This window comes from Sycon ciliatum, chromosome 5 (genome assembly GCF_964019385.1).
Source record: "Sycon ciliatum chromosome 5, ocSycCili1.1, whole genome shotgun sequence".
Lineage (NCBI taxonomy): Eukaryota > Metazoa > Porifera > Calcarea > Leucosolenida > Sycettidae > Sycon > Sycon ciliatum.
The window spans coordinates 3,486,877-3,510,658 of record NC_088647.1 but is presented as its reverse complement, the minus strand read 5'-3'; the positions used below and the strand labels follow the sequence as shown (position 1 = coordinate 3,510,658).

At 48.5% G+C, this 23,782-nt stretch overlaps 2 protein-coding genes across 2 annotated transcripts in view; one reads left to right on the top strand and one right to left on the bottom strand.

The window, feature by feature from the left end:
* Window positions 1-5,034, bottom strand: part of LOC135817208 (uncharacterized) — a 74,627-nt gene extending 69,593 nt beyond the window's left edge. Inside the window, exons 1-3 of the mRNA XM_065330337.1 lie at window positions 4,300-5,034; window positions 3,169-3,274; window positions 997-1,233 (exon numbers count right to left, since the gene is read on the bottom strand). Coding sequence (XP_065186409.1) covers window positions 997-1,233; window positions 3,169-3,274; window positions 4,300-4,766 — 810 coding nt within the window. The 5' untranslated portion in view covers window positions 4,767-5,034. The remainder of the gene's footprint in view (window positions 1-996; window positions 1,234-3,168; window positions 3,275-4,299) is intronic.
* Window positions 5,035-11,778: 6,744 nt separating this feature from the next.
* Window positions 11,779-22,111, top strand: LOC135817207 (tyrosine-protein kinase SRK2-like). The gene is made up of 3 exons (XM_065330336.1): window positions 11,779-12,813; window positions 18,476-19,115; window positions 20,390-22,111. Exons 1-3 carry the CDS (start codon window positions 12,395-12,397, stop codon window positions 20,906-20,908), a joined length of 1,578 nt encoding a protein of 525 aa, XP_065186408.1. The 5' UTR covers window positions 11,779-12,394; the 3' UTR covers window positions 20,909-22,111.
* Window positions 22,112-23,782: the final 1,671 nt, after the last annotated feature.

The window sequence follows — 23,782 nt, the reverse complement described above, 5'->3', positions numbered from 1 at the left end:
AAAAAAAAGGAAATGGATGACGAAGGATACCTATGGAAGCATGGTGACAAATAAACACTACGAAGACTGACATCCAGATGTGAATGTGGAAATTGAGGTGCAGTAAGCAAGTAAGTAAGCGTAGGTGATGTAGATATGACTGGTAGGGTGGGTGGGTGGGTGTGTGTGGGGGGGGGGGGGGGAGTGCCTCGATTCTCGCAACCCTGCCATCTCTTATCAATAGCCACAACCGTGACTCAATACTTAGTCGAGATGAATACCTGTCTGTGAACAAGACCTGTGGCTTGCGCCCGCTTCAGTGAGGCTTCTGGACCAGGTTTGAAGTAGATATGCGCAGCATTTTGTCTGAATAAGTAGGTGTTAATATGTGGTGTTGTCTTTTGTTTTCGACACATGGCCTTGTTACTCTTACTGCGCAGATATCAACATGGACAATTCTGTCGGCATGATTGTTCGTGCCTGGAGATAGACAACGTAGCATTTTGCCAATCTAGCACATTTTCTGCACATCTGTATTGTGAGATTCTGCGCAGCTTCCTCTCCCACACCCTCCCGCTAATATCTACACCACCTAATCTTACTTCGAAGTACTTACTGCACCACCTCAATATCCACATTCGCATCTGGTCTTTGCAGTGTTTATTTGTCACCATGCTTGCATAACTTATGAGTACCCTTTGTCATCCATGTCCTTGTTTGTCATCCATGTCCTTGTTTGTCATCCATGTCCTTGTTTGTCATCCATGTCCTTGTTTGTCATCCATGTCCTTGTTTGTCATCCATGTCCTTGTTTGTCATCCATGTCCTTGTTTTTCCAAACTCTGATGACATGATGATGGGTCAGGGCCAACTATTTAGTAAATTGAGAAAATCAGTCGTTCACAGTGAAGCTGAGACCGTTCAAGTTAGAGAACTGTAAGCAATGTGCAAACGGCTGCAAAGGAGTATGCGATCAAATTCGCAAAGGATTGGTTTGTTCTAGAGACGTGTCCTCACCACTGGCTGAACGAGCTCAGAACCACCGCACAGGGCGTCCAAGTCTGTGCTTGAGGTATCTGATTGTTTTCCTTTGCTCTCCGACTCCATCCTTTCACTGTCATTCCGAATCTGGCTCTCGCTGCCTTCGCTCAGCAAATGCCTGCTTGCGGACGATGAGCGCGAGCGTGGGTGAGGCTTGATGTAAGATTTGATTGCAAGTCTTGAGTAGCAGAGGGTCACTGCCGCTCCATAGTGCTAGAACACCAGTGGGAGTATGTGCATGCAAACCGACATGCACACAGACAGACACACACATGGACACACACATGGACGCAAACACCGTGCCACGCACAAAATACAATGAAATTGAAGCTCTATGGGTCTCCACATGCATGCCTGTAATTTGCCCAACGTTACACACTCCTGGCTCCGCTTCTCCTTGGTGATATGCACTGGTTTGGGCTTGGATGTTTCTCCTAATTGTCATTGTAGTTGTCACTGACATGCTATCTTTCTGACAATGTCTAACTGACACCGGTACTATGATGCAAAATCCCCCTCCCCCCCCCCCCCCCCCTCCCATATTTGCATTCACACTAGTATGGTCACGGGGATGCTTTTTGAAATGTTGTGCACCAGGGGACACGATAACGGTCGGACATCGGACATTTTCCGACCATTTTCGATCCGAATCCGGTGCTTTTTTTCTTGAACGGACAATTTGTCCGATCGAAATTCACAAAATAGCGTCGCTGGGAAAGAGAACGGCTGAGGACAATGACGCTCTGCCTGGGAAGAAGTCTCACGAAGTCGGAGCAGCAACCTGTGACAAGAGGGTTTCACAGCAAGACAGGGAGCTGTCCACTTCAGTGTAGCTCCAGTTTGAGCGTAGCAAACGATCGAGGAGTTTTGAAATGAAATTTCTTCGCTTTCTCGCTACAATAGGAACTATTACGCGAGACGCTTGTACAATCCGAAATATTGAAAACGTCCCTGTTCCAGGGAAACAAGGCGTCAGAAATGAGTGCCAGCTTGCGATATGCGTCTATCGAAAGGAGCAGTCTACTGCAAATCCAGTCAATTACGCTCCTGTTGCACAGGCGCTGTGCAAGATCGACGGAGCAGCAGCAGCAGCGAAGGTTAGTCAGAAATTCAACGTCGCGTAGAAACTACGTGCTGTTCAAAGAGCACATCGCGTTTGCAAAGATGGGAGCCTTCAGCCAACTCGAGTAGTGATAGTCACATGTTGTCAATCTTGGAGCTGGCAACAAGACTGAGTTAGAATGGGCAAGCAGGTGCCCACTTTGTCTTTTGTCGACTGCGTAAAAATGAATATCTTTGATCTGCCGCTGAAAAACCAGCTCAAATCCGAAATGTGCAGAAACACTGCAGGCTCATATCACAGTTGCTATGTTTGCTGAAAAACGCACAGCGATTTGAATCAGTGTTACACTACTTGAGATCTGTGTGATGATCATCCTTGATGTGACCAGCAATACCGCGGTGTGATGTAGCATGTACATGCATGTGTGCATTATGCAGTGGTGTCGTGTGTGAAATTGGTGAAGACAATAATAATTAAACAAAGTGCGTAGCCGCTCCAGCTCCTCATCCAACTTTGAAGGCGAACATAATCGACGAGCAAGATCCACTAGATTACGAACGAGATTAATTTTGTACGACCTCGCAGTAAAGGAGTCAAACAATGTACAAGCCGGTGAACGTTGGTTTCCGGTACACTGATGTAATTACACCACCCATACCAGACTTCTCTACAAGAACGTCCAAGAAGGACAATTTACTAGAGGATTCAAACTCACAAGTAAACTTCAGTGACAATAATAATTATTTTTTATTATGAGTACCAGACTTGTAAAAAAATCAGTGTCCGGCCATGTCCGACCGGTTCCAGAAGTGGCAGGACATTGTGTCAGAGCAATTTCGAAATCTTATCGTGTCCCCTGTGCACATATCTTGAAGAGAGTGCGCAGTGTGTCAGTTTCCAGGTACCAAGTTAATGTTGCACTAGGCATGCCGTGTGTTCAGCGTGTTGGTTATCAACTGGTCGTGTCAAGCAAAGACTTTGCTCACTCAAAGCATCCAGCAGCCCAGCTTCTCAGCCATCATTCTCCACAGCACACAATTATTGCATTTGAGGGGAGTGCTACAGACCACACCTGGCCCACTAACCTTCTGATCAAAGAGAGCGTGTCCGATGGCTACCACTCGCTGGCAGTAGTTCTGAGAGAGGAGCTTGTGAGAGTATTTGTTCAGGACTTCGGCCAGGGCGTTTGACCTGAACATGACACACACAGGGGATGAACACAAGTAGAAGTAAATGCTAAGATACCTGTCAAGGCGACCACTCGGATAAGGCGACCACCTGTCCAAGAAGACCACTGAAACCAGGATCAAGGGATGCTATTCCAGTCAAATGACCCTGGATAAGGAGACCACCTCAGTGCTAACAGAGATCACATTTTGAAGGTCCCTTGAGCGGTCGTCTTAGACAGGTTTCAGTTGTCTTAGACAGGTTTCACTGTCGTCTTAGACAGGTGTTTTACATGACCACCAGGTACTGACTGGTATGATCATGTTTTGGAAAGTTGGAAACTTCAGATGCACTTTGTTTCCCCTTGGGTCTAGAGTGTGGGCGTGTTGATTGCCCTGCCAATAGGCCATTCTACACAGTGAAGAGATCTACCGTCGACTGCTACATGCGCTGGCCTCAATGAGAATGTCCCGGAATGGTCCTCTTCACCGGAATGGTCCCGTTCACCGGAATGGTCCCGTTCACCGGAATGGTCCCGTTCACCGGAATGGTCCCGTTCACCGGAATGGTCCTCTTCACCGGACTCCTTCAGAGTTCAGGTCCAGCACATCATCAGTGTACCAACAGTATACCCCCCCCCCCCCCCCCCAGAGTGTGCTACGCCTGATCCAGCTCTGCATAGGGTCTTGGTCGAGCGTAGTCGGATCTTTGCGTCATAATACCGTACAGGTCTGAGGGGGACCAGGGGAGTCGCGGGGACTGTCTGATCAAAAACAACGGTGCCCTGCCTTGAGGCCGGCCTTGTACCGGTGTGGAGCGTACCGCGGCATGACGTCAGAAGATCCAACTACGCTCGACCAAGACCTTATTCATATTCATATCACAGCTGGATCAGACTTTGCACACTCTGGGGGTTTATGGCTGTGCTCTTGATTGTACGTATGGCCATTGGCCATGAAACCCTCCCACTGATTTTCGTGTGTGTGCATACACGTGCAGCATCTCCATGTACATGTACCGTCGACACTCCTGTGTCATGCTGCACCTACCATCGACACTCGAATGCCGCCTGCTGGCTGTGATGCTGATGTCCATGCTTGTCTCGGCCCTCCGACGACGGTTGGTCGGTGCTTTTCACCCGTCTTGAGATGGTGCAACTGGCACCGACGGCGGTGCCGAAGGCTAAACTGGGTGCGCTATGCTGCGAGCCATGCGACAGTTCCCATCCATTCATCACATTAGTAGCGACACCATTGTTGCGCTGTTGGTGCTTCTCGGCGGATTCGACCCTCCTCTTCTGGATCTGCGCCACGAGTTCGCTTTTTCCGTAGGTTTTGTCGTTCACAGTCGGATCTGTTTTGAAATGCGACGGCGTGCTTCTCTGAACAGCCGGTTGGTAGCTGACATTCGTACCTCGCAATGCCTCAAGAACCTCGTCCTCGAACGCTAATAGCACTGGATTAGGCCCGTGCTGCGAGAAACGAGTGAAGCTTAGTTCGGTGTAGCCAGCATCCATGTCGACGGCGTGTGGAAATTCGATCGTAGCTTTGCGGGCAAAGGCGCAGGTCGTCAATCTTCTTGCCCAACGGACACCTTCCAGGCAGCCTGGGACGGCCACATCCTACACGTCTAACTACCTTACAGTATCCATCATGATACTATTCTCTCGTCTAGGTTGGAGAGCCTTGATTGAAGGATAATTTCATTTTATGACTGCTGAATGAAAAATTTGCATTCGTCTTGCCACACTAGTCACTTGGGGCGGGAGTATGCAGATCAGAACGAGTAGATCTACGGCAGAGAACTCAACACGGCTAGATCATGTATGATGTAGATCGACTCGGTGTCTGTATGATGATGATTGTATCTTGCTCGCGTCGCTTGCCTTGGTCGTCAAATCCCGTGCATGCAACGGGCATAGCAGCTGCACCGACGTATCGACACGTGTGTACCTGGATTTCAAACTCCAAGACCGCGCGTCAACATGCCAGCCGTTGTCAAGTAACGCACCATAGCTGTAACGATGGTAACCATTGCATTTAAATTTTTAGTGTATGCCGCAGTATGGTGTAAGTCCGGATGACCTGGGATGTGTCGCTTTGCTGAGTGATGCACTGATGGCTAGCCTGCGCAGCTGCATGCGGCGCTCATGGTGTGCATGTGCAGGATCAGTGGGCAGTGGCAACCCGTGGAGACTGGAGTGGAGGTCGGCCGGATCATGGAGACTTGCGAGTATTATGGTAATGGAGAGCCAGCGCAGTTGTGGAGTGATGGAGAAAAAACCGTGTTATGTCTCCAGCATGAGCCGCGTAGCTGCTGCTGTTAGTGTTCGTGCTGGCTAGCGACAACTACAGATTGGGTATCTTGAAGAAGTCGTCAAATGCAAAATACAGTCGTGCAGTGTGAGTGTACTTATCTGACGACTCCCAGGTTATCCGTGTACGTGGTGTACCACGGCTGATGTTCTTTTTTTGTTGTTTATTTCAGTCAGACTGTCACCGTCTGCAATCCGTACTTCAATCAATGAACCCAGGTCAGGACCAGGGGACGAGTTTGACATGACTGTCAGATGTCAGACGAGTCAACGTGGTCAAGGCGGTCTCAAGGTAATCGAGGCGTTGACTTCCTGTCATCTCACAGTTTGACTGCAACTCTTCTTTTGGTCAACAGACTCAACACCGACCGTGTTGTGTGTTGCGTAACAGGCACAAGACAATGTGTGACGGACATCTTATGCATGTACAGACATTGCACATGTACATGTACATGCACAAAATTAATGTACAATGTAGATGTAGATGTACCGTGATGTACAGACAGTTGTCTAGATGCTCAGGCTGCGTATAGTGCTAGTAGTGCATGTACGGACCACTGCGACCGGGCACTGGCAATTGAATTGAAGGTGTAATGTTGTACAAAGTCATGTACATAATCACTGTCTCGCCACCTTTGTTGGTTTCAGGGTTCATATAAATAATTCTATTTGAGGTATGCATACTGGCAAGTACATGTTCATGTACCTGTAGACCCGGTGATGGACTGATTCTGGTTAGATTAACTCTTTTTTACAATGGTGCTAGTGAAGCTCATACATGTACATGTATCAGATCCACTCTGATTTAACCACACACACTAGTAGCAAGTATTACCTTCACTGGGGCAGGGGTAACTGCAGTTGGATGCCAGGGCGGATACTCCCAATCCTTTTTCTGCACCTTGTCCTCACCCTTACTGACGTGTGAAAAAGAGAGTCACTTGAAATTATCGTCTCCGTCCCGAGGGAACTCGTGACGGCCGCTAACACCTTGCAAATCCAGCGGCAGATGCAGCGGGGGTGAGGGGATAAATCTCACAACTACAGAGGTGTGGTGAGACCATAAGTGAGATCCAAGTCCACCCAGAGTGTGGTGGCTTCAAGGGCTGTCGGACGCAGGGCGCTTCAATAGCCAGTCGAGCCATCTTTTTAATATTCCTTTTGCCCAGTTTCTCTCCCCTCTCCGGGGGAGACCCACGTGACCAGTTTAGGCAGTAAGCAAGTACATGTACATTGTAGTTTTGTACAAGTGTGTGTGTGTGTGTGTGTGTGTGTGTGTGTGTGTGTGTGTGTGTGGCATACTATACAAGTCACTTACATGTATTGTTTCGTCATCACACTGTGTTCCTTGACAAATGCAAGGCCCATAGTTCATACTGGTCAGTGGTCAAATCCACAGCCTCATAGTCATAGTCATAGTCATAGTCATAGTCATAGTGCATAGTCGACATACATGTAGAATCATAGCAGTAGCAAGACTTACATGTAGCCATTGGCGGATAGTGCTCCTAAAATTGGCAGAATCTGCTTGAAAAGTAGTGAAATTGGCAGAACTGTCCAATATGGCTGAGACACTTCCTTGAATTCTGCTCCATTTCTTTACCCACACACATGACACGTACATGTATGTGGATAAAGAAATGGAGCAGAATTAATTGTAGTCATGCCAAACATGCATGAAACATACCAGAAAACTCCGGTGCCTACATGTATATGTACAAGTCACATGTACATGTAATTCTGCTAGGCCTTGACGGATTATGCTAGCATAATTTTTCGCATAATTCCCACCAAAATCGAATAATCGCATAATCCGAGGCTAATTGCATACGAATCGCATAAATTGGAATAATCCGCCTTTTCGCATCAAATTCCATACAGTTGTACATGTTCTACAAGTACAAGTACAAGTAGATGCACCAGGAATTCGGAGGTTTACGACTCCCTTGATAATATGTCCAGTCCACTACAATCATTGACGTTCGTAGCTAGGTCGGACGGTGCGTTGACCCCGTTGAACTTTTGCTACTGCAGTACAACGCCCTCTACAAAAGACTCCCCTGTTATTTTGCACAGAACCATCATGTACATTAGCAGCATATGTGAGCATAATGCGGCATAATATGAGAACTTTTAGCATAAAAATAGCATAATTCGGGAATTTTTTCAGCAATGCGAAAAGCATAATTTCACGAAAATATTAGCATAATCCGTCAAGGCCTAAATTCTGCCCGTGTTTTTCTGCCGGAATTATGCACCATGCATGGGCTAGCATTGCCTAGCAAGACTACTCGTCTGTTAGATTACATATTGCCAGTGGCAGTGCATTGGTTACCTCGCACAGTGACCTTCCGACAGTGAGACTTCTGAGTAGGCCTACTTCTCAGGTTCTAACATGTTTTTCGATTTTGACAGCATGTTACAAGGCGAGGACACGTAGTGCTCCTGACTACAACCATAAACCTCAGGTTCTGTATTCCAGTTCTGTTACCAGTGCCAACACTAGCAGTGGTTACCAGGTTACTCCGAGATGACGTCATGAGTGGGAGTTGTGTGATAATGAATTTACACAGTGTTGGGAAGGCCTCTTTTACGGGCAAAGCAAAGCACAATCATCACCATGTATCAGTACAGTGAGTAGTTAAACCCAACACGAATGAAAAATGTGAAATGGAATAAAAACAATATTTGTAAAAAAATAAATAAATTAAAATTAAAATTCAATATCGAACACGAATAAAATAAAATAAACATATGTAAAAAATATACAATATCGAACACGGAATTAATTCCGGAACTATCTACTCAACCAATTCATAATGCAATACCCGCACACTGTGTCAGTGATGGAACTCCGCTACCCGATCAACATGCAGAGACCACTCAATCACAGTTGTGTGATAATGTGTGATAATGATCATGAATCAGGGAGTAGTAAATAATTAAAATACTAGTGCCGGTCCCCTCTGTCTCATTTTCAACGAATCACTATCCCTCGGTTCCTTTCCAGACATATATAAAGTAGCGTCTGTATTCCCCCTCTTCAAGAAAGGCAATCCAGAATGTCCCTCTAACTATCGCCCCATATCTCTACTCCCCATCGTATCCAAGCTTCTAGAAAAGATCGTCCTTCATCAACTGCAGCGCTATATCAACACCCACCCAGAGCTCAACATTCTTCCTCCCCAACAGTTCGCCTACCGCTCTGATCATTCCACAGAGGATGCACTTTCACTGGCTATATCAAAGTGGCAACAACGCTTGGATGACGGTCAGAACACCGGAGTGTTATTCTTGGACATGAGCAAGGCGTTCGACCGGGTCAAGCACCAGCCACTCATCAACGAGCTCTACTCCTGCGGTATTTGTGGCACAGCACTGTCTTGGTTCGCCTCCTATCTAAGCGCTCGTCGACAGACAGTGACGAACCCCTCCACAAAAAACATCCGGCGACTCCGTGACCTGTAGTCGAGGGGTACCTCAAGGCTCTGTCCTGGGCCCCGTTCTTTTCACAATCTACACAAGACACGTAACAGACGTCACACCAACTCACACATCTAACATACTCTACGCCGACGATATAGGACTCTACACATCGAGCAGCTGCATCAACACGATACAGGACCGACTATCAGAGAGCTTCGATGCGGTTAAATCACACCTCACGGAACTGGGCCTCCTACTGAACCCCGACAAAACTCAACTATTAATCGTCCGCCGGAAGACAACCCCATTTCCACCTACCTTCACTGTCATCTGTGGTAACTTCCCAGTATCCCCTTCCCAGTGTGTCCGTTACCTTGGAGTGCTAGTCGACCAGCACCTTGCCTTCAAGGAGCAGGTCGGGAAAGTTGTTGCTGACGTCAACCGTAAGCTGGCCGCATTCCGCAGAATACGACATCACATCACCACCCAGGCACAACGTTCCTTTTACCTAAGCATTATCCAATCCACCATGGAGTACACCAGCAACTGCTACGTTCACACGATATCAGCAACCCTATACAACACACTCATTCGATGCTTCAAACGTAGCCTCAGGATAACATTTGGCTACCCACCATGCCACCCAACCGCCACCATTTGTCAACGCCACAAAATTATTCCTGTCGCCATCCGTTATAACCTAAAGATATTTTGCCTTGTCTATAAATGTGTGCATGGCCGCCGCAGCCCTCTACTTGCCGAGCTTTTTGTACTTAGATCAAATAGCAACCATACCAATGCCTTGACCAGGGGACAGTCCGCCCTGGCTTTAGCCCTGCCTAATGCTTCGTCACGGTACGGTTTCTATGCTTTGCCTTACCTGGCTGCTGACAGGTGGAATTCGCTTCCAGCAGCATGCCGCCAGGCAGCCTCCTTTGCAATGTTCAACAGTACTCTTCGCAGCCTCTTTTGCAACACATAAGACATAATGGCACAGTATGCAGCCACCGTTTTCTTTTTTCTTTACTCTATTTCACGCACTTACGGCTTTCTTCATTCAGCTCTATTTCACGCACTTACCTAGGGTACCCTGTAAAAAGACTCACAGTCTGTGGGTATTGCCCTAGTAAAATAATAAATACTACTACTACTACTACTACTACTACTACTACTACTACTACTACTACTACTACTACTACTACTACTACTACTACTACTACTAGTACATGTATGACACTTGAACAGTTGAACACTTGTGAGTTTGTGACGTACCGTCGTGGGGTAGTGCTTGATGCATGCCGTCCGTCACACTGTCACCGGACTTTAACTTACTTACTTACTTGTACTGTTGTTACTTGTTAGGCACGGGCGGATAATGCCGGCAGAAAAATTGGCAGAATTCGGTACTTTTTCTGGTAAGTTTCATGCATGTTTGGTATGTGTATAAAGAAACGGAGAGAATTCGAGGAATTGCCCGCCATAAGGTTTGTATGGCTGCTTTTCGAGCAGAATTTGCCACCTTTTCGAGCATAATCCGCCGGTGCCTAACTGGAGTCTGTTGACTGTTGAGTGTTGTACTTAGCAAAGTGAATCTGGGCAACACTCTGCTAGCTGCTGTCGGCATGTCAAGCAGTGGTGTATACATGTGCTGACCCAGTCAGTTATCATGGTTATGATACCCCGTACCCTGTACATGTACCATTTTTATTTCGGCCAGTCGGCAACTATCATTTTCGTCTTGGGGGTTTGACAAGGGCTAGGCTAAGAGGAAGTAGCCATGTTGGGGCGTGAGCCCGCCTTTCGGCACCGGGAGTTGCAGCGAGCTGTACCATCCATAACTTCATAAGGCGTGGTATCCATGTGATACAGGGTCAGGGACTCTGTGACTGTGTCGGCTAGTGCCAAGTAGAGCCACTAGAGGCTGTTGTAGCTGAATCAGACCTTTTCTGCTCAAGTCAAGTGCGGAGAGTCGAAGCTACAGCTAACTCGAATCTCTCTCCCATTCATGATTACAATCTCCTCTACTACTGCTTAGTACTGGCTCAGTCGGTACTCTACCACTCTACCAGTACAATCATGTAACTAACTATACTCTATACTATTACTATAGTAAGCAGTCGTGCTAGTGCCAGTAGTAGTGGCAGTATAGTGGTATGGTGATCAGCAGGTGTCTAAAAAGTAAAAGCATCGAGCTCCGGAGTGCCGGACTCCCCGCGCCGGCCCGCGGCCCGGAGTCGAGTGTACAATGCATGCCATGTAGATACATGTAGATCCCCCTCTACGTGATACGTATCCGGTCGCGTCTGGAACGTAACGATTACGTACATGTGTACTACATGATTGTACAACCAGATCCGCTCGCTAGAAGTAGAAAACCGTCGCACGCGCTGCTATGATTCGGATCGGAGTCGTACTACGCTGCTATGATTCGGATCGGAGTCGTATGACAGTAAGTCAGTATATGGCATACTGTCATACGACTCCGATCCGAATCATAGCAGCGCGTGCGACGGTTTTCTACTTCTAGCGCTAGCGAGCGGATCTGGTTGTACAATCATGATGTAGTACACATGTCACGTGTGGCCATACATGTATCATGTCTGTCCAGTACTGCGGATGCGCCATGCGTTCCGTCGCAAGGAAAGCGACGCGCGGTCGCGCGCGCGCCGTGCGCGTGTACGTGTATGCACGGGTACGGCCCGTCGTCACCATCGTCACGCAGATTTCCAGAGTATTTTGAGCTGCGCCCATTCGATTCTTGTTCTGTCACTGTGTGGGGCAGTCTGCCACGGCCCAGAGTGGCCAGACTCTTTATGGGATCCATCGTGCACTGTCGTAGTGCGAAGTAACAGTTCTTCAGTTTTGCCTTTTGGCGTCGCATTTAGTAGGCAAAGCGAGTTGTAAGAAGTACCTGACTTGGAAGTAGGATTTGTTGTGTTGTAGTAGTACCTGTAGTACTAGTAGTAGCGGGCACGGCACACTTCGTCTTCTCGTTGCGGTGCGCCCTTGCTCTTGGCAAGGCTGGCTCAACTAAAGCCGTCCATACTAGTATTCCGGACTGTCGTGTGTTGGAATTGGTGTGGGTGAGGTGGAGCAGAACAGCCGCCGCCCGCGCGCACTGTCCTGGCCAAACACAACAGCAACGTATTATCCTGCTCTGCCCAACAACCATCTCGCTGTGAGCAGCATTTCATAGTTCGTAGCAGCGATCGGCAGCAGCGTGTGGAGCACGAACGCTGGCGCTACCTTGACGAAGTGCAGACTGCAGAATGTCGTGATTTTTGCTGCGTCCATGAAAGATCCTCTACTCGTGTTGTCTGAGCACGTGTGGTTCTAGTGTTGGTTTGTGTGCGCTCCCGGAGTCTCGGAGCAAACGGGGCCTGTATCGGGCCCCGGCGACGGTCATGGGTTGCTGCACTAGCGAGCCAATTCCCTCCAGTAAGCCTTCCATAGACGCACATAGCACAACGGTGCCGAATCCGGGTGCGCATCGCGACCCGTCCGGATTCAACGCATCCACGAACCTATCCAACAGTAACCTGCCGCCGCCGAATCAGCCCCCGCCGAAACTGCCCATTGTAACAGCGACGAGTAGCGGTAGCGGAGATCTTCAACCGTCAATCGCATCCAGCAAACTATTCGTGGCTCTTTTCGACTACGAAGCACGCGTTCCTGAAGATCTCACTTTCAAAAAGAATGATTTGTTAGAACTTGTGAATGGCGAAGATCCCAACTGGTGGCTGGCTAGACATACGCGAACGCAGAAGGAGGGCTTCATTCCCAGCAACTTCGTGGCAAAAGCTCAGTCCATCGATGCTCAACCGTAAGTCATCTCCACTTTGTTCAACCTCGTTTTGCTGTGGTCATAATTTCGCACTTCACCTTGCCGGCGGTGTGATGGAGTCCGGGCAAAATGATGAATGTAGAATGTAGATGGTGTTTCAGGGTAAGAAGTTACTATACTAGTAGATCTACCTGGCGGTGGCGTTTCGAAAGTAACCCTTTATGTATTTTGTCCTGCGTGGATCCCCGATGGTGCGTGCCTATGGGTACCAGTACAGATGTTCAAGTGTCGTTTTGTAAAATGTCAGTGTAACAATATCCAGTGGACTTGGTCTCGCTTGGCTTGGGATGTTCCAGCATTTCAGTCGGGTGTGATTGGCATTTCGAGAGAAACGACTCGTCGCCCTAGCGATCGCTGACACGAGTCTTATGAAGTTATGTGTTCTTCATGCGGCCAACTCAGCTGTCGGTAGAACAGTCTGTGCAGACACCGGGACACAAGTAGCTACTAGTACTAGCTACACGCGCGTGTGGGTGTCTGTCCTGCACACAGGACAATGTGTAAAAACACTGTGACTGGAGTTGTTGCCTCAGGTGAAGCTGTACGCTGCACACCACATGCTGCTCCAGAAGTAGGTAGATCATGTGGTGCACATTCAGAGCCTGAAGTCTGAACAAAGAGTGGAAGAGGAGTGGACAATGAGAATCCAAGTCAGAACAATAGCCTGTTGCCATACTTCCACTGTGTTTCATGTGTGCCACTCTGAAAATATCTGAATGAGCGACCAGTGAATTCAAATAGGAAGTGTGAAGCTGCAAACTGATTAGTGATTATTGATGCTCATGATTCGCACATAATTAGTCATCACCAAATCCTGACTCATGACATGGGTAGCGACACAGCCTAGATAGTCATGGCTATGCTGCAGATCTGCAGGTCATAGTCATAGTTGAAGGAAAGTTTCTAAAAGTGTAACGTTGTGCATGATACCCTGTAATCATATTCCAGCTAGGTCCAAAAGTCCGATCGGGAAACTTTGCTGGCCATTACTCTGTGTGGTGAGGTCGAGCTGGAAAGCCGATCAGTATCTGCAAGGTTGAGCCGGAAAGTTGATCATCATCTGTAAGGCCGAGTTGCATTGTGGTGTCTTGGTCCTATTTTCGCTAACCAGAGCACGCTACTAGGATCGGTTGGTGTGACTATAGTGGTAGAACAGGGGATCCCTGGCTCCCTGCCGCACTGGCCTGGGTGTGCTGTGTGCGCGCCAATGTGCATGTCCCCCTGCACATGAGATGTTGCCGTGTCGCAAACGTACGCACGTGCATGGGGGCAGGGTATGTGCGGCCGCAGACTCAAGCAGGTCTTTGCTAGCCTGGACAGTGGGACACCGGTGTTGGATGCAGTGCAGTACTGGCGGGTTCCGAAGAGCGGAGCGCCGAAGAACGAACAGGCTAGGATTTCACCAAGCACAGCATACCAATGTCAACTGTGCATAGCCTTTAGAACATGGGACTAAGAATGCCTAGGCTAGGAGGTTGACCCCCCCCCCCCTCTCCCAGTTCTCCGGCACCCGGCAGCAGTACTGCAGTGGTATTCGAGTAACATGATATTGACGTCAATGTGCCTTGACATGCAGGCGCGTCGGAACGACTTTGGAAGTGGGGTGGCCATGGAAGGGGGGTCCGGGGGTCCTCCCCCGGGAAAAAATTTCAAAAATTAAAGCCAATTGCAAGCATTTCCGGGCATTTGGTGCCATTTCAGTGTACGGTAACTACAATGAAAGACTTTTTGATTCTGCAAAAAACCAAGAAGATGCTACGATCGGGGACAAACATTACCCTCCCCCGGGAAAAAAATTCAAAAATTGAAGCCAATTGCAAGCATTCCCAGGCATTTGGTGCCATTTCAGTGTACATGGACTTTTGATTCTGCAACAAACCACGATCGGGGACAAGGATTTGCCACGTTTGCGCTGAGATCATCGCGCTTTGTTGCAGTGTGCTAAAAAAAATATAAAAAAATAAAAAAATAAACGGCCGAAAAAGTGGGGCGGCCATGGCCGCCCCGGCCGGTGCGGTTCCGACGCCCTTGGACATGTGAGAACAGTGCTCGTGGCACTCATTCTTAGTAGGGTGTTGTAATACAGTCAATGCCGATCGTTGGACAGCTTGCACTAGTGCCCGGCAGTGTGGCTTTCTTAGTCTCAAGCATGCGCACATAATGTTAATGTTCACGAGAGGGCACTGATGTGGAGATTGATCCACTGGGTGTGTACTCAACACCGAGTGCTGTACCCAGGAGTCGCAGGGTCTGGGTAGATGACGTGGGCCACTGCAACGCTAGATTGTGTAGATTGTGTGGATTTCGGACCCGGACCGTCCGTTCCAGTGATTTGCACACGCTCGCATAATGCGGCATATGGCATCGTTTGTCTGGGTCGCGCTTAGGGTCAGCAGGCCAAGGCCACGATCTCTGGCTGCGTAGATTACGGATTACGCATAACGAGAGGAAGCACAGTGTTCCTGCTGTAACTCGCATTAACTATCATCTGACTGCACTAACTACAATGTCCTAAAGATGTAATTGATATAGGCTGCAGCGAGTGTGGGCAATATCGCACAAGTGAATTAATTTAAGAATTTAGTGGCACATACCACTCACTCGCATGGTATCACCCACACTTGCTGCAGCCTATATCAATCACATCTTAAGGACATTGGGGTCAGTGGAGTTTGATTGTCACTAACACGTGCAACTCAGATTTACAACAGGAATGCATTTTCTTTCTCTTTATGTGTATAAGGCTCTGCACCTACAGTCCGTTTCAAAATGACTAGCAATCCTGGCGATCGTCCGGGGAGTTTGCCGTCTTACCGCATGAGCTGCCTGGAAACTCGCTGTGAACTCGAAGAAATATTCCGCACAAAAGTATGAAAAATGACTAAACTCACTCACGTAGGTATGTCTGTTCTTTTTTGCAAACAGGGAGTCGTAATATTTTACGACTCCTTGTTTACAACAAACAAGTAAGTGTTTCCTCGATACGGAGTCGCAGAGGACATGTCGAAAGCGTGGAAAATGTTAAAGCTGGCCATGAATCCTGTTTTGTCATCTAACAGTTTCTTTGAGCTGCGATTCAATTTACTCTCATCGTGGGACGAAAACGACATGGGCACGGACTCATTCTCAAGGCCATGACCTGGCCAAGCCATCCGTGTGACTTCAACGACCATCTTTGAGAAAAGCAGACGTCTGTGAAAGCTGATAGAAGACGGTGCCGACTCCTAAATTCAAATAAATTGGCAATCGTGAAAATACTCGAAAATTCTCTCCAAGAAGTCGATTGATCATGTAGCTACAGCTGACAGTGCAATGACTTCACTCACACCGTTTCGATGTAGATCTACGTGAGTCAGTCCAATGTCAGTGCAGTCGGCAGAAACCGCGAGCTCCAACGCTTGGAGCAGCCACCACCTTGTACAATTATCATGATTATGTACCAGCTTCATCACCAAAACAATGAAATAAAGTTGGAATTGAAGATAGGTTGGGATTTGAACCCACAACTCCATGGTCAGCGGACAGCGTTCATAACGACAAGGCCGAAAAGGCGTATAAAAATCGTGGGTTTTTGATGAAAAGTTGCTACTGGCTTCCAGGGCAAATTCTAAACCATGAGAAAGGGCCAGAAACCTGGTTTCGAAACCTTTACAGCACAATGTGCCATGCCCTGTGTACTTTGTTGTCCGGATTTCCGTTATCTTCATACTTATTAAGACCAAAAACCTGATTTTTAAGGATGGCCATAAACAGAATCAGCTGAAGCGTCATGTTACGAAGGTTTTATTGAGATGTCACGAACGAATCCTAGAGAAAGTGGTGATGGACGAAGAAATAGCTATGATGGAAATGTAATGTGAAGAACAATAATAGGAACGATGGAAAATATAAAAATGCATCAAACTAGCTTTCACACAACGCTAATCAGGAAGCATCTAGAGTTTGTTCGTGACATCTGAATAAAACCTTCGTAACATGACGCTTCAGCTGATTCTGTTTATTGCCATCCTTAAACTTTTGTCACCTCGCCACCTCAGTTCAAAAACCTGATTGCTAATCTTTTTGAAATGGACTAGAGATGCATCGAGCACTCTCTCGATATGGCGCAACTCTCCCTGAGTGAAGACCACGGATTACGTGAAACTTCCGAATCCCCGGGGTCAAAGCACACTTCATTTCGGGCACTGTAATCTCATGCGTTCGTGTACAGTATAACCGTTTCTTATTGGCCACCTCTCAACTGAGGCGGACACGTTTGTTCAGATACCCGACTTTTCCCGTTCAAGTTGTAGAACACTCTGCAATCTGGATACCTCTCCTATTCGAGACAAATATGTCAGGTTCCCGGTTGGGTGTCTGATGCTGGCAGGTCTACTGATCACTTCAGTGCTGTATGGCGTGTCACACGAAACTTTTAAGGGTGTGTTGGACACAAGGAGAGGGTGTGTTCACCACAAGGACGTGGAAATCCCTTCTAACAGTGCAGCTGTGTTTGCAGAACAGTGCAAACATCCCATACTCCGGGGGGGGGGGGGGGGGTGCAGAAAATCAATCCGTGCCCAAGCAGATGTGTTTTGCAGCAGTAACGGTTAGAGGTGTTGAATGGGGCCCTGTGCATAGCACTCGTCTTGAATTCAGAGTCAGAGTGTGCGGGTCAAGCAACTGCTGCTGCAGGTGTTGCAGACCGTGGCAGGCTCACTCCGAGGCGTGATCTTGTGCCTGTAGCTGCTGCAGACAGTTCAGGAGTTGAGTATGCCGGGGAATCGGTCAAGTAGCTAGTGGGTGTCAGCAGCTGTTTGGTTCGAGTTACTACAGCAGTGCACACAGCACACTATTTTCGTCACAGTGGTGTTCAGCATGGTGGACACATCCATACTTTACTGCAAGGCTAGCCTTTGTTGTGATACCATTCATTGGCCCCGGCGTCAGCTGCTGGACAGCAGCATCAGCAGTGCCCTGCCCAGCAAGCTGAGAGGAAGGAAACTTCACTGTGACAGCCAGTTGCCAGCTGATGCTCCTTGTGAGACTTGTGATGAGCCATGCTGCACTGCAAACAGCCAGTGCACCTTTCCTTGTGATGTGCCATGCTGCACTGCAAACAGCCAGTGCACCTTTCCTTCCGTACTCGTACAACTATGTGCGTGTGTACAATGGTTGTGTCTTGCTTGGCAGATGTATTGTGATTGGTGCTGGATTACGAGTGACGGCCCGGATTTTATTGGAGCACTGCACGTTATGAAGTACATGTACATAATCATTACTGGAAAAGCAGAATTTTCGGTGGTGTTTTATTTTCGGTATTATAAACTTTCAAGTTTTACCTTAAATAAAACGCACCAAAAATTTCGGTACTAGTACTGGTACACTTTCTTGGAAAATGGGTTTACCGAAAATTTCTCTCCACCGAACCGCCGATTTTGGAGAATGCAGAAAGTATTACACCACCGACAAGTTCTGCTTTTACAGTACTCCGTGAAGTTATCGCTCACAGAAAAAGTATTCCGGCTTGGTAGTCGTGCTTCTTAGAGATGCCCTCTGTGTGTGTGTGTGTGTGTGCGCTGCAAGTATTTCTACTACTTTCCGGCTTAGCATTTTTTGAGCTGTGGTCTCTGTGTTCTACTGTGGTTCTGTGCCTCTGCAGGTGGTTCTTCCAAGGGTTTCGACGCGCCGATGCCGAGAAAGCACTGTCACTCTGTGGTAAGCACGGGGCTTTCCTGGTGCGCAACTCTGAGACCAGCCATGGTGAGTACTCTGTTTCGGTGCGAGATCACGACGCCATCAAGCACTATCGGATAAAACGCAACGCAGAGACGGGCAAATACTACGTGTCGAGGCAAGCCCACTTCGACGACATCATTAGCTTAGTGGAGTTCTACAAGCTCAACCCGGACGTGGGCGGTCTGAGATTAAAGTTCCCGTGCGACAAGCTCGACACGCCCACGCCGTTCAGCCTGTCCCACCGTGACGAGTGGGAGATCGACCGCACGTCATTGGAGTTCACCAAGAAGCTTGGTGCCGGCCAGTTTGGTGAGGTGTGGCAGGCGCAGTGGAACAACACCACCGATGTGGCCGTGAAGATGCTGAAAGAGGAGTCGATGGAGCGGCAGGCGTTCATCCAGGAAGCGCAGCTGATGAAGGACCTGCAGCATCCCAAGCTGATCCGCCTGTACGCAGTCTGCACCGTCGGCGAGCCAATCCTGATCGTCACCGAGCTTATGAGTAACGGATGCTTACTAGACTATCTCAGATTGTACAAGACAGATCTGAGAATGCCACATCTGGTGAGTGCACTCAATGTGTGTCCGGGCCATGGCCCGTGAATTACAGTCTAAATCGCCCATGTCTTTAGTGACCATCATTGATAGTGGAAAGAAAACCGATCTTTTGAAAGGGCAGATGATCTTTCTACACAGGTTCAAATGTACACAGAGTATCCTCAAGAGTACATAAACCAGAGTGTGCAACTGTTCATATCAGATCTGAAACAGCGCAGTTCGTGCACTACGTCGCCCTGATGAGGTCAGCCAAGCTGCGACTTGCGTCAAATTTTCGTGTTTTACAGTCCGGAAATCAGCCAAGTTTGCATGATTTAGACGTCCTGTTTTAGGATTTCGGTGTTTTTGTGTTCCGGACTGAGTACGCTGTGTACATGCGCTGGCGAGTAAATTCACTAGGCTATCCATATCAAAAAACCGAAATCAGGACAAACTCAGTGACCTGCACCACCGTTACTGGTTACGCAACTTTTCACCGTACCTGTCGCTTACCATGCCATCAGAAATGACGTACTGCACGGATTACGCTCCCACAGGAACCATCCTCAGTTGCACACTCTGGTTTATGTACTCTTGTTATCCTTGATAACACTTGTAAAATATATTCAAGTGTACACGGAGTAGCCTTGACAACACATGAAGACATTTACATGTATACAGAGTATCCTTGACAACACATGAAGACATTCAAATGTGCACAGAGTATCGTTGACAACACTGTAAAAGACATTCAAATGTACACAGAGAATCCTTGACAACACTTTTAAAGAGACATTCAACTGTATACAGCTCGGAGTAGCCTCGACAACGAGTCGAATGTGCACCGTAGAGTAACCTTGTGCAAATGTACCCTGAAGCATGGTCTGGGGCCTGAGACCATTGACCAATCTCTATATGCAGGTGGTCCGAAGTTTCTACACAGGCATGGTGTGGTGCCTGAAATGACTGGTCTCTCTAAATAGAGGTAGCCTTTCTAAGTTTCTACACAGGTTCAAATGTATGTTGTAGTTTGGCCTGCCTGAAGTGACCAGTCTCTAACTAAACACAGGTGGTCTGTCTACTTGGAGTAACCATGTTCAGATGTGTGTTGCAGTATGGCGTGGAGCCTGAAATAACCGATTTCTAAATACAGCTGGTACATATGTTATTATTGTTATGGCACGGTTATCATAACAATACTCCTTCTGAACATAACCATTTAGACTTTTGTCTTTTTGCCAAGTTGATATCAAGTTCACCAACATGTGTGCGTGCCTGCTTTTTGTTCTCATCCCCTCCAGGTGGATATGGCCTATCAGATTGCACAAGGCATGAGCTACCTTGAGACGAAGAACTACATCCACCGTGACCTAGCGGCCCGCAATATCCTGGTAGGCGAGCACAACACTGTCAAGATAGCGGACTTTGGTCTTGCGCGGATCATTACATCCGAGTATATTGCCCGTGCTGGTGCTAAGTTCCCCATCAAGTGGACGGCACCGGAAGCGGCGCTCTACAGTCGCTTCAGTAACAAGTCCGATGTCTGGTCGTTTGGCATTCTCATGGTCGAGCTCTTCACCAAAGGTCAGAAGCCATACCCGGCCATGAACAACGCCGAGACGCTGAAGCGAATCGAAGAAGGCTACCGCATTCCGCAGCCCACGGGCACGCCAGATCCCATCTACCAGATGATGCTGGACTCGTGGCACGACGAGGCAGCCAACAGGCCCACGTTTGAGTCGCTGATGTATCAGCTGGAGGATTTCGTTGTCAACGACAAGACGTACTTAGAAGCAGTGGAGGCTCTCAACGGCCCGTGATCAGGGTGTGTTGAGATATTTGCGTCCACCCACAATACCAGTATAGCCAGCTAAAATCAGCGTGATGAGCAGCAAGAGTGTTAGACATACTCCAAGTGGAGTGCCTTGTAATGACCAGCAGCTCGGCAGCCCAGTGCTTTGCCTATACGGCGATTCTATCTGTGGTACCTTTCTCACACGCTTGCTGTCTCGACGAACTCTGGCAGTTAGTCTTCAATTGACTTTGAATACGGATGTATTGCATGCCCGCTGCGTCCCAAGACGTGATTTGCTTTGAAAAATGTGAATGTACTCACAAGCGCACCAACAGGACACGCTGCCTTGAACGGACTGTAAACCGATAATGCAGTATATCTATTTTACTGCTGCATCTCTTCAACTCATTGGAGCTCTGAATTGACAACTTAGCCTTTCTGTCTCCCTGTGCCCCTCTCTGTCTCTTTGTCTCTATGTCTCTGTCTCTCTGCCTGCATGTGTGTGTGTGTGTGTGTGTGTGTCTCTCTCTCTTTCTCTCCTTCCCTCCCCTCCCCGTGCTGTATCGTGCCGGAAGTCACACGCAAAGTGAAGTGTGTTGTCTCGTTCAGATAGGTGTCTTGCTTCAGCCTCGCCTGGCTACCTGGTTGGACATGTGGCTGTCGCAGGTGCACGCCTGTGTTGGCATGCAGCTCGCCATTATCATGCAGTGCCCATGTGGCTTGCCGACGCTACTGACTCACGCAGGCTGGAGCCATACCTGTACCGCGGACACAGCGCGCGGATGTACAAATTGTCTAGTCATCGCGTTTCTTCACAATTCGTCACCCGACTTCCCGCGCTGTACTTTTGCATGCAGTACACCCGGTACATACTTATCGTCTTGATATTTCGCCTCGTTTCATTTTCCGCTTCGCTTTGGCTTCCTGCCCAATACATGTTCATACATAGTCTCAGCACGAAGTACCCCCCCCCCCCCTGCCCCTTGCCTGCCCTACCCTTTGAAATGCACCATAATTGACTACCTGCGTTACCAGATGCTTAGATATTTCTACGGACTTTCAGACTTTGCTACAATTCACCTCTTTCGTGCCGCCTCATTCCACAGTGACACGTGGGAACGAACTTTCACGACCCACTCATTCTTTTATTCATCTTCATTTCCTCTGTCTTGATGTATGCTATTTTATTTTTGCCACATTTCGACGTTCCGGAGCTGATTTAGATTGAGCTATGCATGGAGCGTGTTGGTGTGCTCCGCACATGCCAGACGCGTGCAGGCATTCTTCTGCGTATGTAGCAGGGTTCTGTTGCGTGTGCCGTACGTTTCTCTAATCACCAGTCGCCCTCAATACCAAGTGGCACGCTCTTATCCTGGTCTCTACTATACTGATTGAATAGATCCATGCACCTGAGCAGCGCTTTCTGCATTGACGTCAAATTATTGTCACAGTGGACTTCAAACTTCTTCCATACAGTCATGCGTATGTAGACTATAGTAACTTTACAATCATCCAGAGCGTATACACTGGTGTACGTAACGGGCAGGCTTTGTATGTGCGCATGCACGCATGGAAGCAAGAGTCCATGACCCTGGGGTTATGGACTCTTGATGGAAGGTACATGTATAATTATGCCATGGATCTACACAAAAGGTACAGCCTCTGTGCCATGGATCTACAAAGTTACACAGCTATTCAGTGTTCACTGGTTTGAGGGACACACAGCTATAGGCATGATTATGTACTACTGTCTCTCAGATAATCCTTGCAGGAGCCTTTGTACTTGTGCAATGTTTGGATTTCGTCGTTCCACAAGCCCATGCACATTAGCACACTCCTACTGGGGGGGGGGGGGGGGGGGGGGTGCTCATGAAGATGGTCTTCTCACCAGTCCAGTCACTCATGCACTCGTGCAGGAACACACCAAATGCAATGAGGCCATAGCTATCGCACATGCCGCAAACACAGAGCAAACACCTTCTTGCTTCTTGTGTCGGTTCCTACTACATGTAGCACAGCTATCCCCCAGCACCCCCACCCACCCATACACACAGGCACCCCTACCTTTGACCTTTGACGCCCATCGCCGGAGGTGATGATAGCGATGCTACAGCAGAAGCCATAGCAATTTGTGCTGGGATTGCACCATTCAACACTTACTTGCAAGGCACCCCTACACACACACACACACACACACACACACACACACACACACACACACACACACACACACACACACACACACACACACACACACACACTCACACACACCTGTCCTGTCCTGTCCTGTAGAGTCACTGCCGCAAAAGGGTCACGTGATCCCATCACTGGGAAACTTGAGAAGAGAGAGAGAGAGGACACGACGCTCGATGACGCTCCAGGTGCACGGGTAGTCGCATCCGCTTGCCGCATATGCACACGTGCTGGAAGGCTGAGCGCTCCTCTGCTGTTGGTCTATGCGCCACCCTTGAACAGCGATGCCTTCCCCGTCCCCGGACACCGCGAAAGCAGCGACCACACCTGTCACAATGCGCGGCACAACATCCCTCCGCCGGTGCCGACGCTCCGGTAGTTCCAGGTGGCACTGCGGCATCCACCGTTGAGGCACACACATGCCGGACCAAGCCACCGCGGCTTCTCAGCCACCGCCCACACCGCCCGCACTGACTGGCGCCCCGCTGCTCAGACACAGGCCGCGCACGCTCCTCCAGACACTTATGCCGAGCCATGTCTCCTTTCCGTGCAAAATCCCGTCCGCATACCGTACATACCACTCGGGGCGGAGGCTCAGGCACATTGTCAGGCTCTTGGTAGGTGCTGCGCCACTCCGCGCGAGACTCACATGCAACATCATACCATGATGCCACACACACACACACACACACACACACACATGCAC